At 67.7% G+C, this 13,846-nt stretch overlaps 4 protein-coding genes across 5 annotated transcripts in view; 1 reads left to right on the top strand and 3 right to left on the bottom strand.

Moving 5' to 3' along the window:
• Positions 1–730, bottom strand: part of B9D2 (B9 domain containing 2) — a 34,981-nt gene extending 34,251 nt beyond the window's left edge. Inside the window, 3 exon segments of the mRNA XM_075725387.1 lie at positions 6–318; positions 413–538; positions 643–730. Of these exon segments, the coding sequence (XP_075581502.1) occupies positions 6–318; positions 413–538; positions 643–730 (527 nt within the window).
• Positions 731–2,062: 1,332 nt separating this feature from the next.
• Positions 2,063–3,203, bottom strand: EXOSC5 (exosome component 5). Its single transcript, XM_075725459.1, has 6 exons — positions 3,089–3,203; positions 2,884–2,997; positions 2,667–2,788; positions 2,438–2,578; positions 2,273–2,362; positions 2,063–2,155 (listed from the first exon to the last, which is right to left on the bottom strand). The coding sequence occupies exons 1-6, from the start codon at positions 3,201–3,203 to the stop codon at positions 2,063–2,065; spliced, it is 675 nt and encodes a 224-aa protein (XP_075581574.1).
• A 727-nt stretch (positions 3,204–3,930) lies between these two features.
• On the top strand, positions 3,931–9,863 carry BCKDHA (branched chain keto acid dehydrogenase E1 subunit alpha). Of its 2 annotated transcripts, none has more exons than XM_075725454.1 (9): positions 3,931–4,017; positions 5,101–5,259; positions 7,167–7,253; positions 7,345–7,453; positions 7,553–7,714; positions 7,802–8,008; positions 8,818–8,959; positions 9,051–9,222; positions 9,693–9,863. In XM_075725454.1, the coding sequence occupies exons 1-9, from the start codon at positions 3,931–3,933 to the stop codon at positions 9,861–9,863; spliced, it is 1,296 nt and encodes a 431-aa protein (XP_075581569.1). The 2 variants fall into 2 exon arrangements, with proteins under 2 accessions (XP_075581569.1, XP_075581568.1); XM_075725453.1 differs by having other exon boundaries at positions 5,098–5,259.
• Positions 9,864–10,757: 894 nt separating this feature from the next.
• Positions 10,758–13,543, bottom strand: DMAC2 (distal membrane arm assembly component 2). Its single transcript, XM_075725457.1, has 6 exons — positions 13,511–13,543; positions 12,522–12,685; positions 12,105–12,185; positions 11,888–12,021; positions 11,036–11,198; positions 10,758–10,926 (listed from the first exon to the last, which is right to left on the bottom strand). The coding sequence occupies exons 1-6, from the start codon at positions 13,526–13,528 to the stop codon at positions 10,758–10,760; spliced, it is 729 nt and encodes a 242-aa protein (XP_075581572.1). The 5' UTR covers positions 13,529–13,543.
• Between the last annotated feature and the right edge of the window lie 303 nt (positions 13,544–13,846).

Below are 13,846 nucleotides of genomic sequence, written 5' to 3'. Positions count from 1 at the left end.
AGCACTCGACGCCGTAGCGGCCGAAGTGCCGCAGGAGGACGCCCAGCTGCAGGTGGACGGTGCCGGCGGCTTCGGTGCGCAGGCGGAATCGGTCGGCGGCGCCGGCGGCGACGAGGGCTTCGGGGGCTCGGAGTTGGGGTCCCCCCCCGAGCAGGCGCTGGCTCAGGCGTTCCTGCCAGGTCCCCCGCGGGCGCCAGGTGACGCAGGCCAGCGCGTGGCAGCCGGGGGTGGCCGGCACGTGGCAGAAACCGTAGCCCAGCACCTCGCTGCGCCCCAGCCCGTCTTGGTGCCAAACCTGGAGGTGCAGCTTGGGCCAACCTGGGACGGGCGAGGGGCACGGGGGGCGTCAGGGGGACATGCGGGGGACATGGGGACACGCGGACATGGGGACACGGGGACACGCGTGCCGTACCTTGCAGCCCCTTGGTGGCAAAATGGACGTCGACAGGGTGGCACCAATAGGCCACGTCGTCGGCCTGGGGGTCGTCAACCTGCGTCTGCCCGGACCCCAGCCCCGAAAGCAGCTTCCAGGTGCCGCCTGCAAACAGGGGTGGGGGGACACACGCAGAGGGGGAGAGGTCACGGCCACCCCGGTGTCACCCGACCCTGGTCCCCCCCCGAAATGGTGGGGACCCCGCTCACCGGCGTGCAGCCCCCACTTGCAGAAGAGGCGGCGCTGGGGGAAGCCGCTGGCCCCCACGATCTGCCCGATGACGTGCACCTCCGCCATGCTGCCGCCTGCGGGGACAGGGGGCGTGGGGGGCCTGCTGCACCCCAGATCCCCCCTGACTGCACCCCAAATGCCCCCCCGCACCCTGAATCCCCCCTCACTACACCCCGAATGCCCCCCGGCACCCTGAATCCCCCCCTGCACCCTGAATCCCCCCTCACTGCACCCCAAACCCCCCCCTCACTGCACCCTGAATGCTCCCTGGCACCCTGAATCCTCCCCTGCACCCTGAATCCCCCCTCACTGCACCCCAAATCCCCCCCGCACCCCAAATCCCCCCTCTGCATCCCAGATGCCCCCTGCACCCCGAATCCCCCCTCACTGCACCCCAGATCCCCCCTTCACCCTGAATCCCCCCTCACTGCACCCCAAATCCCTCCTGCACCCCGAATCCCCCCTCACTGCACCCCAGATCCCCCCTTCACCCTGAATCCCCCCTCACTGCACCCCAAATCCCTCCTGCACCCCAGATCCCCCCTCACTGCACCCCAGATCCCCCTGCACCCCAGATCCCCCTCACTGCATCCCAGATCCCCCCTGCACCCCAAATCCCCCCTCCCTGCACCCCAGATCCCCCTTGCACCCAAAATGCCCCCTCCCTGCACCCCAAATCCCCCCCGCATCCCAAATCCCCCCCTCACTGCATCCCAGATCCCCCCTGCACCCCAAATGTCCCGCCTCTGCACCCCAAACCCCGCCTCCCTGCGCCCCCCATTTCCCCCCGCACCCCCGTTTCCCCCCCGCACTCCCCCCCCCCCTCCCGTTGCACCCCCATTTACCCGCCCCCCGGTGCTCGGCGCTGCGCAGCGCAGCCGGCGCATGCGCACTGGCACGCCCCGGCCCTTCACTTCCGGGGCCCGTTGCCACGGCAACGCGCGGGCCGGAGCCAACGCCACCGCCCCATTGGCCGCGGCGCGCCAAGCCCCGCCCAGGAGGGGAGGGGGGCGAACGGCGTGCGCGCCCCCCCGCGCCGCCATCTTGCGAAGGTCACAGCGCGGCGGCACGCATGCGCGCCGCCATCTTGGGAAGGTCACAGCGCGGCGCGCACAACTGTCATTATGGGGGCCGCCATCTTAGGTGTACCGGCGGGCGGGACGATGCTGTACACAGGGTGCCGCCATCTTGGGTGTCCCCAGGCACGTCCCCTCCTTCTCCCCTCCTTTGGGGGTGCGGGAGCCGGTGCGGGGGCCCTGCGCGACGCTGGATGGACTCAGAGACGCAGCGGAGGGAGTGGGGGGTCCTTTACTGACTGCTGAAGGGGGGGCCAGGCCAGGTGGGGGGCATGGGGGACAGCGGGGGACAGTCCAGCTGCCCCAGCGGGGTCCCTTGGCATCAGGACTTGGAGTATCTCCGCCGGACGGAGTCACGGTAGAACTGGAAGATGGTGTCGGCGGCGCGCTGGGCCGCCGCGAGGCACTGCTGCATCTGGGAGGAGGCAGGGGGGGAAAAGCGGGGACCCCATGATGGGTGGGAGAGCTCTCCATGGTGGGGGGGTGTCCTGCACCCCCAAAAGTCCCCCCCGGGGGTCCCTGAACCCCTCACCTCCTCCACAGAGCAGCTGCCTTTGGTGGTGGCCATCAGCACCTTCCTCTCGGCGCTGTCGATGGCGAAGGTGAGGACGGCGCGGGCCTCCTGCAAAGATTTTGCGGGGTCAGGAGGGTTTGGGGGGGACCCCACGGGGTTGGGGACTCCCCCTCCGGTGCTCACCTGCTCCTGCCGTGTCGTGGGGTCGAGGACGATGGCGCCGTGGGGGTCGAGGGCGCAGGTGACGCCGCAGAAGAGGGAGGAGAGGGGCAGCCCCGCGTCCAGCAGCCCCATGCAGGCAGCGTTCAGGCAGCAGGAGAGGAGCTGGTGGTGTCAAGGACAACGGGGCCCCCCCCAAACACACGCAGACACCCCCTGCCCGCCCCCCAAAACCACGGCACCCCAAGGATACGGAGCCGGCATCGCTCAGCACTTGCAGGACGAGGGTGATGGCGGTGCGGGGGTGCAGCACCCCCAAAACCACGGCCTCGCAGGTCTGCCGGAGGAGCTGCTCCCGGCTGCGCTCCACCACGCCTGCAGAAAGCACCGGGGAGCGGGGAGGGGGCTCAGCCGGGGGATGGGGGGGGACGGGGACCGGCGACCCCTCCCCCGGGAGCGGGGGGACCCACCTGGCAGCCCCACCTTGGGGCGCAGCAGCACCTCCAGCGCCGCCCGGTCCGGCAGCTCCTTGCTGCCCTTCACCTCCGCGGGGCCGTAGAGCCCGGCCAGCACCGAGGTGTCTCCTGCGGGACGGAGAAGGGAGAGCGCGGTCACCGACGGCAGAACCGGGAGGGCGGCGGGGAGGTCGGAGGCGGGAGGGGAGGCCCGGCGCACCCTGCAGGAAGGCGGCCGAGCCGTCGGGCCGCGACAGCAGCCCCTGCTCGCAGGAAAAGGGCCGCAGGCAACACCCGCCACCCGCCGCCGCCATCTTCTCCTCCGCCGCCGCCATGGCCGCCGCTTCTGCTTCCGGGGTCGCGTCCCGCCCCTGGCCCCGCCCCGCCGAGCGCAGCACCGCCCCTCAGCGCATGACCACGCCCCCCATTGGCCGGAAGCACCTCCCCGGCGCCGGAGGCCACGCCCCCGCCTCTTGGCCACGCCCCCAGGTCAGAGGCCACGCCCCAATGTCCTGCCCTGGGACCTGAGGCCCCGCCCCTCTGCCCCAGGCCCTGCCCTGAGGCCCCAGGCCCCGCCCCCCGTCCCAGGCCCCGCCCCTCTGCCCCAGGCCCCGCCCCTCTGTCCCAGGCCCTGCCCCTCCGCTCCAGGCCCCGCCCCTCTGACCCAGGCCCTGCCCTGAGGCCCCAGGCCCCGCCCCTCCGCCGAGGCCCTGCCCCTCCGCCCCAGGCCCCGCCCCTCTGCCCCAGGCCCTGCCCTGAGGCCCCAGGCCCCGCCCCTCCACCGAGGCCCTGCCCCTCTGCTCCAGGCCCCGCCCCTCTGCCCCAGGCCCTGCCCTGAGGCCCCAGGCCCCGCCCCTCTGACCCAGGCCCTGCCCTGAGGCCCCAGGCCCCGCCCCTCCGCCGAGGCCCTGCCCCCTCCGCTCCAGGCCCCGCCCCTCTGCCCCAGGCCCTGCCCCTCTGCCCCAGGCCCCGCCCCTCCGCCCCAGGCCCCGCCCCTCTGCCCCAGGCCCTGCCCTGAGGCCCGAGGCCCCGCCCCTCCGCCGAGGCCCCGCCCCTCCGAAGATGGCGGCCATGGCGGCCCTGCGGGCGCTCCGGTTGCGGCTCCCGCGGAGCCCGGGCCCCGGCCCGGCCCGGCGCCTCAGCACGGCCGTGAGTGGGGCCGGGGACCCGGGGGGGCCGGGCACCGGGGGGCCGGGGGTGCGGGCTGTCCCCGCCGTGTCACTGCCCCGGGGCCCACACCTTCCTGCGTCCCCCCACCCTGTCCCCATGTCCCCCCACCCCATCCCCGTGTCCCCCCACCCTGTCCCCATGCCCCCACATCCCCCCCACCCCATCCCCGTGTCCCCCCACCCGATCCCCGTGTCCCCCTGTCCCTGTGTCCCCATGTCCCCCCACCCCATCCCCATGTCCCCACGCCCCCCACCCTGTACAGCCCTGTGTCCCCACGTCCCCCCCATCCCCATGTCCCCCCAAACCTGTCCCCATGTCCCCACATCCCCCAACCCTGTCCCTGTGTCCCCCCACCCTGTCCCCATGTCCCCACGCCCCCCCCGTACAGCCCTGTGTCCCCACGTCCCCCCCATCCCCATGTCCCCCCAACCCTGTCCCCATGTCCCCACGCCCCCCCCTCCCCGTCCCGTATCCCCGTGTCCCCCCACCCCGTCCCCACGTCCCTGTGTCCCCGCGTTCCTGTGTCCCCACATCCCCGTGCCCCGTCCCCGCGTCCCCCCCATCCTCCCCACCCCATCCCGTGTCCCCCCCCGTCCCCACATCCCCATGTCCCCTCCGTGTCCCCCGCCCCACCCCTGTGTCCCCCTGTCCTCCCCCCCCCCGTCCCGTGTCCCCACGTCCCCCCCACCCCACCCCGGTGTCCCCCTGTCCCCCCCACCCCTGTGTCCCCACGTCCCCCCCACCCCACCCCGGTGTCCCCCTGCCCCCCCCCACCCCGTCCCGTGTCCCCACGTCCCCCCCACCCCACCCCGGTGTCCCCCTGTCCCCCCCATCCCTGTGTCCCCACGTCCCCCCCACCCCACCCCGGTGTCCCCCTGTCCCCCCCCCACCCCGTCCCGTGTCCCCACGTCCCACGCCCTCCCCGGTCATTGGCCCTGCAGGGGGTGGGACAGGAGGGAGGTGCCTGGGGCCCCTTTTGGGGGGTTTTTGGGAGCGGGACAGGGCCGGGGCAGGGGACATCCGCGGGGGACAACCCGCTGTCCCCGTCCCCTGCCGCAGCAGGAGTTCCCCTCGCCGGAGGAGAAGCCGCAGTTCCCCGGCGCCTCGGCCGATTTTGCCGACCGGCTGGAGTTCATCCAGCCCAACGTCATCTCGGGCATCCCCGTCTACCGGGTGATGGACCGGCAGGGCCACATCGTCAACCCCGCCGAGGACCCCCAGGTCAGCCCCAGGGCCGGGGGGGCGGCGGGGGGAGCCCCCAGAGGGGACGGGGACCGGGGCGGCCCGGCCGCGTGGCACCCACGCGTGTGGCACCCGGACACGGCACCCCGGACCTGCAATGTCTGGGCGCGTGGCACCCCAAACATGTAACGTCTGGGTACCTGACACCCCGAACATGCAATATCCAGGCTTGTGGCACCCCAAACATATCATGTCTGGGTATGTGACACCCCAAACATGTAATGTCTGGGTATATGACACCCCGAACATGCAATATCCAGGCTTGTGGCACCCCAAACAGGTAATGTCTGGGTACCTGACACCCCAAACATGTAATGTCTGTGTATATGACACCCTGAACATGCAATATCCAGGCATGTGGCCCCCTGAACATGTAATATCTGGGTATATGACACCCCAAACATGCAATATCCAGGCTTGTGGCACCCCAAACAGGTAATGTCTGGGTACCTGACACCCCAAACATGTAATGTCTGGGTACCTGACCCCCTGAACATGCAATATCCAGGCTTGTGGCACTCCAAACATGTAACGTCTGGGTACCCGACACCCCAAACATGTAATGTCTGGGTATATGACACCCTGAACATGTAATATCCAGGCTTGTGGCACCCCAAACATCTAATGTCTGGATATATGACACCCCGAACATGCAATATCCAGGCATGTGACACCCCAAACATGCAATGTCTGGGTACACGACACCCCAAACATGCAATATCCAGGTTTGTGGCACCCCAAACATCTAACGTCTGGGTACCTGACACCCTGAACATGCAGTATCCAGGCATGTGACCCCCCCTGAACGCGCCAGAGCCAGGCTCGTGATACCCCAAACATGCAATATCTGTGCATGTGGCACCCCAAACATGTAATGTCTGGGTACCTGACCCCCTGAACATGCAATATCCGGGCATGTGGCACCCTAAACATGTAACATCTGGGTACCTGATACCCCAAACATGCAATATCCAGGCATGTGGTGCCCCAAACATGTAATGTCTGGGTACCTGACATCCCAAACATGTAATGTCTGGGTACCTGACACCCTGAACATGCAATATCCAGGCTTGTGGCACCCCAAACATCTAATGTCTGGGTATATGACACCCCAAACATGCAATATCCAGGCATGTGACACCCCGAACATGCAATGTCTGGGTACCTGACACCCCAAACATGCAATGTCTGGGTACCTGACAGCCCAAACATGTAATGTCTGGGTACCTGACACCCTGAACATGCAATATCCAGGCTTGTGGCACCCCAAACATCTAATGTCTGGGTATATGACACCCCAAACATGCAATATCCAGGCATGTGACACCCCGAACATGCAATGTCTGGGTACCTGACACCCCAAACATGCAATGTCTGGGTACCTGACAGCCCAAACATGTAATGTCTGGGCCTGTGACACCCCGAACATGCAGTATCCAGGCTCGTGACACCCCAAACACGCAATATCCAGGCATGTGGCACCCCAGACATGTAATGTCTGGGCCCGTGACACCCCGAACATGCAGTATCCAGGCTCGTGACACCCCAAACATGCAATATCCAGGCATGTGGCACCCCAAACATGTAATGTCTGGGCCCATGACACGCCGAACATGCCAGAGCCAGGCTTTTGACAGCCCGACCACGCACCGTCCAAGCACGTGGCCCCCCCCAAACAAGCAGGCACGCGGTACCGCAACCACGACACCCCAAACCCGCGGAACCCCAAACCCGCGGCATCCAGGCACGCGACACCCCGGACGCGGGATGCCCCGCACCCCCGCCACAGCTGGGGTGGGGGGGGGGGTGGGGGGCAAACCGCGTGACATCGCGTGTTTGGGGGAGCGCAGGGCGCACCCCGAAACCCCCCCTGCTCCCCCCCGCAGCTGCCCAAGGAGCTGGTGCTGAAGCTCTACAAGACCATGACGCTGCTCAACACCATGGACCGCATCCTCTACGAGTCCCAGCGGCAGGTAGGGATGGGGGGGGACACGCAGAGGGGGACCCCCCCCAAAAACAGGGACCCCGCCAACACGCTCTGCCCCCCCCCCCCCCCCCCCCAAGGGCCGGATTTCCTTCTACATGACCAACTACGGGGAGGAGGGGACGCATGTCGGCAGCGCAGCCGCGCTGGATGACACCGACCTGGTCTTCGGGCAGTACCGGGAGACGGGTGAGGGGGAGCGCTCCCCAAATTGGGGAGGGGCAGCGGGCTCAGGGTGGGGGCCTGTCCCCAATTTCGGCTGTGCCCCCCCCCCCCCTTCCCCCCCAGGCGTGCTGATGTACCGGGGCTACCCCTTGGACCTCTTCATGGCACAGTGTTACGGCAACGCCAGCGACACCGGCAAGGGTCGGCAGATGCCCGTCCACTACGGCTGCCGCGACCGCCATTTCGTCACCATCTCGTCCCCGCTGGCCACCCAAATTCCGCAAGGTGCCCCGTCCCCCCCCCCCCGCTCCGCGTCCCCCTCCTTGCTCCCCGCGCCCGCCCCGAACCCCCTCTTTCCCTCCCTCCCCGCAGCCGTGGGGGCCGCCTACGCCATCAAGCGCGCCGACGCCAACCGGGCGGTGATCTGCTATTTCGGGGAGGGGGCGGCCAGCGAGGGGGACGCCCACGCCGGTTTCAACTTCGCCGCCACCCTCGAGTGTCCCATCATCTTCTTCTGCCGCAACAACGGCTACGCCATCTCCACCCCCACCTCCGAGCAGTACCGTGGCGACGGCATCGGTAAAGGGGGCGGGCGCGGGGGTTTGGGGGGCAGACGAGGGGTTTTGGGGGCAGACATGGGGTTTTGGGGTGCAGATGTGGGGTTTTGGGGGCAAACACAGGGTTTTGGGGGGTGGACGCGGGATTTTGGGGGACAGACGCGGGGGTTTTGGGGAGCGGATGTGGGGTTTTGGGGGCAGACACACGGTTTTGGGGATGGACGTGGGGTTTTGGGGGGCGGATGTGGGGTTTTGGGGGGCAGACGTGGGGTTTTGGGGACGGACGTGGGGTTTTGGGGGGCAGATGCAGGGTTTTGGGGATGGATGAGGGGTTTTGGGGGGGTGGACGTGGGGTTTTGGGGGGCAGATGTGGGGTTTTGGGGGGCAGACACAGGGTTTTGGGGTCAGATGCGGGATTTTGGGGGGCAGACATGGGGGTTTGGGGGATGGACGGGGGTTTTGGGGGCAGATGCGGGGTTTTGGGGACAGATGCAGGGGTTTGGGGGGGCGGACGAGGGGTTTTGGGGGTGGATACGGGGTTTTGGGGGGCAGACGCAGGGTTTTGGGGACAGACGAGGGGGGTTGGGGGATGGTTGCGGGGTTTGGGCGATGGACGCGGGGTTTGGGGGGGTGGACGCAGGGTTTTGGGGTCAGACCGGACGTGGGGTTTTGGGGGGCGAACGTGGGGTTTTGGGGGATGGATGCGGGGTTTGAGGGGGCAGACACGGGGTTTCAGGGGCAGACACAGGGTTTTGGGGGGTGGACGTGGGGTTTTGAGGACAGACGCGGGGTTTTGGGGGCTGCACCCCAACCCATCCCCGCTCCCCGCAGCGGCGCGCGGTCCCGGCTACGGGCTGATGTCCATCCGGGTGGACGGCAACGACGTCTTCGCCGTTTATAACGCCACCAAAGAAGCCCGGCGCCGCGCCGTGGCCGAGAACCAGCCCTTCCTCATCGAAGCCATGACCTACCGGTACGCCGGGGAGGGGAGTGAGGCGGCGCGCCCCAAAACCACCTTTTTAAGGTTGTTTTTTTTTAAATTTTTAACCTCCCCGCCCCGGCAGCATCGGCCACCACAGCACCAGCGATGACAGCTCAGCATACCGGTCGGTGGACGAGGTGAATTACTGGGACAAGCAGGACCACCCCATCTCCCGCCTGCGGCACTACATGCTGGGCCGGGGCTGGTGGGATGAGCAGGAGGAGAAGGGCTGGCGCAAGAGCTCCCGCAAGATGGTAACGGGGTGATCCCCTGGGATCTGCGGAGAGGGATCCCTGGGATTCTGGGGATCCCTGGGAAAGGGGATCCCCGGGATTTTGAGGAAGGGGATTCCTGGGATTTTGGGGAAGGGGATCCCCGGGATTTTGGGGAAGGGGATCCCTGGGAAAAGGGATCCCTGGGATTTTGAGGAAGGGGATTCCTGGGGTTTAGGGGAGGGATTCCTGGGATTTTGAGGAAGGGGATCCCCAGGATTTAGGGGAAGGGGATTCCTGGGGTTTTTGGAAAGGGGATCCCTGGGATTTTAGGGCAGGGGTTCCCTAGGATTTCTGGGGAAGGGGATCCCCAGGATTTTGGGGAAGGGGATCCCTGGGGTTTTGGGGAAGGGGATCCCCGGGATTTTTGGGGAAGGGGATCCCCGGGATTTAGGGGAAGGCGATCCCCGGGATTTTGGAGGGGAGGTAAAGGCACTGCCACTGCCCCGCAGGTGATGGAGGCATTCGAGCAGGCGGAGAGGAAGCCGAAGCCCAGCCTGCAGCTCCTCTTCTCCGACGTTTACCAGGAGATGCCGCCCCACCTGCGACGGCAGCGGGCGGCTCTGGAGCAGCACCTGCAGCACTACGGGGAGCACTACCCCCTCGAGCACTTCGAAAAGTGACCCCCCGCGCACGCAAACCAATAAAGCCGGGTGCTTGGTGGCTGCGTCGCCAAAGGGCATAGCCCCCCGGGCCGGGATTCGTACCCCGAAGCGGGGAACAGCACCCTGGGAGAGGGGGAATAACCCCCTTTGGGGGGATTAAAGCCCCTTTGGGGGGGAGTTTAGCTTCCCTGGGGGGGATTAAGCCCCTTGGAAGGAGAATTAATCCCCCTTGGGGTGGACAGCCCCCTTGGAAAGGGGAATAGCCCCACTTTGGGGGGGATTAAACTCCTTGAGGGAGCAATTACTCTCTTTGGAGTAGGAATTAAGCTCCTTGAGGGGGCAATTAGTCTCCTTGGAGGAGGAATTAAGCTCCTTGAGGGGGCAATTAGTCTCCTTGGAGGGGGAATTAAGCTCCTTGAGGGGGAAATTAGTCTCCTTGGAGGGGGAATTAAGCTCCTTGAGGGGGCAATTCATCTTGGAGGGGGATTTAACCTTCTTGGGAGAGGAATTAACCCCTTTAAAGGGGGAATTAACTCTCTTAGAGGGGGAATTAACCCCCTCGAGGGGGGAATTCACCTCCTTGAGAGGAGAATTAAGCCCCTCGAGAAGGGATTAGACCCCTCAGGGGGTACTAAACCCCAAAGGGAGGGATTAGCCAGTGCTTCCCTGGTTCCCACAGGGGCCGTTACGGGGGTCTCACCCTCCCAAAACGCTCGCGGGAGCGGCCGGTTTCAAGGTGGGAACCCCGGGGGTGGGTCTGAACGGGGCAAAAAAAGCGGCGAAACCCATCGATCGCTGCCAAGAAAACCCAAATCCACGGAAGGAGGGGAGGCAGCGCAGAGCCACCAGGCGTTTAATGCTGCGGGGGGGTGACGGCGTGGTTCCCTCTGCACCCCAAAAACCCTGCCGGCCTCAGGCAGGGGGTTTTACCCGCCCTGGCGGTGTCGGTGTCCCAGTGCCCGTGTTGTCCTCGAGCTCCATGCCCAGGACCTGGCATTCCGGCAGCATCTCCTCCAGCAGGATACGGACCAGCCCCGGGCTGGGCACCCGCACCCCCGCCACGTCCAGGCGCCGCAGCAGCCTGGGGGGGCACGGACAGAGACGGGGGGAGCAGCTGGTACCCGGGAGGGGGGTCCCTGCGGTCCCCTGTGTCCCCCCAGTCCCCTGTGTCCCCCCCTGTCGCTACTCACCGGAGGTGGTGGAGGGTGGCCAGGCCCCTCTCGGTGACGTGGGGACAGCGAGCCACCGACAGCTCCCGCAGGCTGTCCCCAAAAACGTGCAGCCGCCCCAGCGCCCAGTCGTCGAGGTGGGGGCACCCGCTCAGGTCCAGGTGCTGCAGCTGGGTCAGCGGCACTGGGGACGGGGGGGGCAGGAGGGGGGTCAGGGGGGTCCCTAAGGGGTTTGGGGGGTCTCAGGGGGCTTTCTAAGGGGTTTGGGGGTGTCCCTAAGGGGTTTGGGAGGGTCTGAGGGTGTTCCCTAAGGGGTTTGAGGGGGTCTCAGGCGGGTCCCTAAGGGGTTTGGGGGGGCCCCTAAGGGGTTTGAGGTGTCTCAGGGGTTCCCTAAGGGGGTTCCCTAAGGGGTTTGGGGGGGTCCCTAAGGGGGGTCCCTAAGGGGGTTCCCTAAGGGGTTTGGGGGGGGGTCCCTAAGGGATTTGAAGAGGTGTCAGGGGGGTCCCTAAGGGGTTGGGGGGGTCTCAGAGGGCTTCCTAAAGGGTTTGGGGGGGTCTCAGGGGGATCCTTAAGGGGTTTGGGGGGTGTGTCAGGGGGTTCCTAAGGGGTTTGGGGAGGTCCCTAAGGAGTTTGAGGGGGTCTCAGGGGGGTCCCTAAGGGGTTTGGGGGGGCCCCTAAGGAGTTTGAGGGGTCTCAGGGGGCCCCTAAGGGGTTTGGGGAGGTCTCAGGGGGGTTCCTAAGGGGTTTGAGGGGTCTCGGGGGGGTCCCTAAGGGGTATGGGGGGTCTCAGGAGGGTCCCTAAGGGGTATGGGGGGGTCCCTAAGGGGTTTGGGGGGGGTCCCTAAGGGGTTTGGGGGGGGTCTTGGCACTCACCCAGGTTGTCCAAGCCATCGTAGGTGAGGGGGGAGCCGCTGAGGTCCAGGGCCACCACGGGGACGTCACGCAGGCGCAGCACCTCGGGCTGCCAGCGGTCCTCCGGCCGGATCCAGCACTCCTGCCCCTCAAATCTTAGGGAAGCGGGGGGGGCATCAGGGTGAGCCGCCCCCCCGGGGGGGCAGGGGGACACCCCCAAAGTGGGGCAGGGTCTCACCTGACCCCCCCGCCACAGGACAGGGTAAAGACGGCGGCCACTACGTTGTCCCCGTAGGTGTCCCTGAGGAAGCCGTGGTACCTGGGGGGGGATGAAAGCAGGGGGGGCCTGACCCAGCCCCTCTGCCTGTGCCCCACACGTGGGGGACACAACCGAGCCCCTAAACCCACACCCCACAAGTTGGGGGGGGCCCAATCCAGCCCCTCCCCCTGTGCCCCACATGTGGGGGACACGACCAAGCCCCTAAACCCACACCCCACAAGTAGGGGGGGGGGCAATCCCACCCCTCCACCTGCACCCCACAAGCAGGGAGCCTGACCCAGCCTCTCTCCTCCCACCCCACAAGTAGGGGGCCCGCCCCAGCCGCCCCCTCTCCCGCCCCACAAGTTGTTGGGGGGGGGGGGGTCCCCCACGCACGCGTTCCTGTTCCGCAGCCGCCGCCGCTGCAGCCGCTCTCCCCAGGCCACCGCTTCCTCCACCTCGTAGAACCACCGGCCCAGGCGCTGCAGCAGCCCCCCCGCCGCCCCCCGGCTCTGCCCGGGCCGGGGGCGCAGGGCAGGGGCCCCCCGGCACCCCAGGACCTGCGGGGCGGGAGCAGGGGTGGGGGGCGGCCTCAGCTCCTGCCTCAGTTTCCCCCCCTCCTCCCCACGCCCCAAACAGGCTCAGGAACCGCCAGGCAGGGGGGCACAACGGGGTTTAATTTAATTATAGCGGGGGGGGGGTGGTGGTGGTAAAAAGCTGCTCCTCAAAGGGGGGTGCACACGAAAATGGGGGGCGGCGGGGGCATGGCCGGGCCTCATCCTTCTGCCTGCAACTTGGGGGGCTGGTGCCCCCCACCGCTCCAGGGCCCGCTCTCCAGGGGTGCCCCCACCCTAGCTGGGGGGGGAGACAGGATTTGGGGGGGAGCTGGGAAGGAGAGAAAGGCTTTGGGGGGTGCTGGGAGAGTGGGACAGGATTTGGGGGGGGTGGGAGGGGGAGACAGGCTTCGGGGGGGGCTGGGAGGGGGATAAAGGCTTTGGGGGGGCTGGGAGGGGGAGACAGGATTTGGAAGGGGGCGGGAGAGGGGGACAGGATTTGGGGGGGGTGGGAGGGGGATAAAGGTTTTGGGGGGGGCTGGGAGGGGGAGACAGGCTTCGGCGGGGGCTGGGAGGGGGATAAAGGCTTCGGGGGGGGCTGGGAGGGACCCCCCCATTTGTGCTGGGTCTGGGGGCCCAGCCGCCCAGGCCTTGCCCCCCCCTCCCCGCCATTTAGGCCGTTGGGGACCCGCGGCGGGGGCACAGACCCCCCCCAAAACCGCCCCCCCCCGACCCCCGGGGGTCCCCCTGTCACTGTGTGTGTGTGGGGGGCCCTCGGGGGTCTCCCCCCTCCCGGACGGCGTCTCCAAGGTGACGGCAGGCACCACCTACCGCCCTCAGCGCCGCCATCTTGCACGCGTCACGTGACAGGGCCCGGAGCTCCCTCCGCGCATGCGTGGCCGCAATACCCGCCCCCGAGCCCCAAAGCCCCGCCCCCTGGAGCGCCTGGCCACGCCCACGCAGCCCGTCCGGTGCCGCCCCCTGGCGGTTCGGAGGGGTGATAGGGGCAGGACGCCTGGGTCACATCGGGGGGGGGGGGTCACAGGGGTCGGAGGGGGACATGGGAGTCGGGGGGGGCACAGGGGTTGGGGGGGACACGGGGGTCGGGGGGGGACATGGGGCTCGGGGGAGGGGGTCACAGGGGTCGGGGGGGGGCACAGGGGTTGG

This window comes from Pelecanus crispus, chromosome 30, assembly GCF_030463565.1.
Source record: "Pelecanus crispus isolate bPelCri1 chromosome 30, bPelCri1.pri, whole genome shotgun sequence".
NCBI lineage: Eukaryota > Metazoa > Chordata > Aves > Pelecaniformes > Pelecanidae > Pelecanus > Pelecanus crispus.
Note: the sequence above shows the minus strand (reverse complement) of the source record. Positions and strands in the feature narration are given on the sequence as shown.

What these genes read in the sequence shown, in the direction of transcription:
- EXOSC5 (XM_075725459.1), bottom strand. Translation starts at nt 3,203, where the DNA reads ATGGCGGCGGCGGAGGAGAAGATGGCGGCGGCGGGTGGCGGGTGTTGC. An exon ending in CTCGGCCGCCTTCCTGCAGG is followed by an intron (nt 2,998 to 3,088) that starts GTGCGCCGGGCC and finishes TCCGTCCCGCAG; the next exon opens with GAGACACCTCGGTGCTGGCC. An exon ending in CCACGACACGGCAGGAGCAG is followed by an intron (nt 2,363 to 2,437) that starts GTGAGCACCGGA and finishes AAATCTTTGCAG; the next exon opens with GAGGCCCGCGCCGTCCTCAC.
- BCKDHA (XM_075725453.1), top strand. Translation starts at nt 3,931, where the DNA reads ATGGCGGCCATGGCGGCCCTGCGGGCGCTCCGGTTGCGGCTCCCGCGG. An exon ending in TCTACGAGTCCCAGCGGCAG is followed by an intron (nt 7,254 to 7,344) that starts GTAGGGATGGGG and finishes CCCCCCCCCAAG; the next exon opens with GGCCGGATTTCCTTCTACAT. An exon ending in GTACCGTGGCGACGGCATCG is followed by an intron (nt 8,009 to 8,817) that starts GTAAAGGGGGCG and finishes CGCTCCCCGCAG; the next exon opens with CGGCGCGCGGTCCCGGCTAC.
- DMAC2 (XM_075725457.1), bottom strand. An exon ending in CGGCTGCGGAACAGGAACGC is followed by an intron (nt 12,186 to 12,521) that starts GTGCGTGGGGGA and finishes ATCCCCCCCCAG; the next exon opens with GTACCACGGCTTCCTCAGGG. An exon ending in GCCACCCTCCACCACCTCCG is followed by an intron (nt 10,927 to 11,035) that starts GTGAGTAGCGAC and finishes GTGCCCCCCCAG; the next exon opens with GCTGCTGCGGCGCCTGGACG.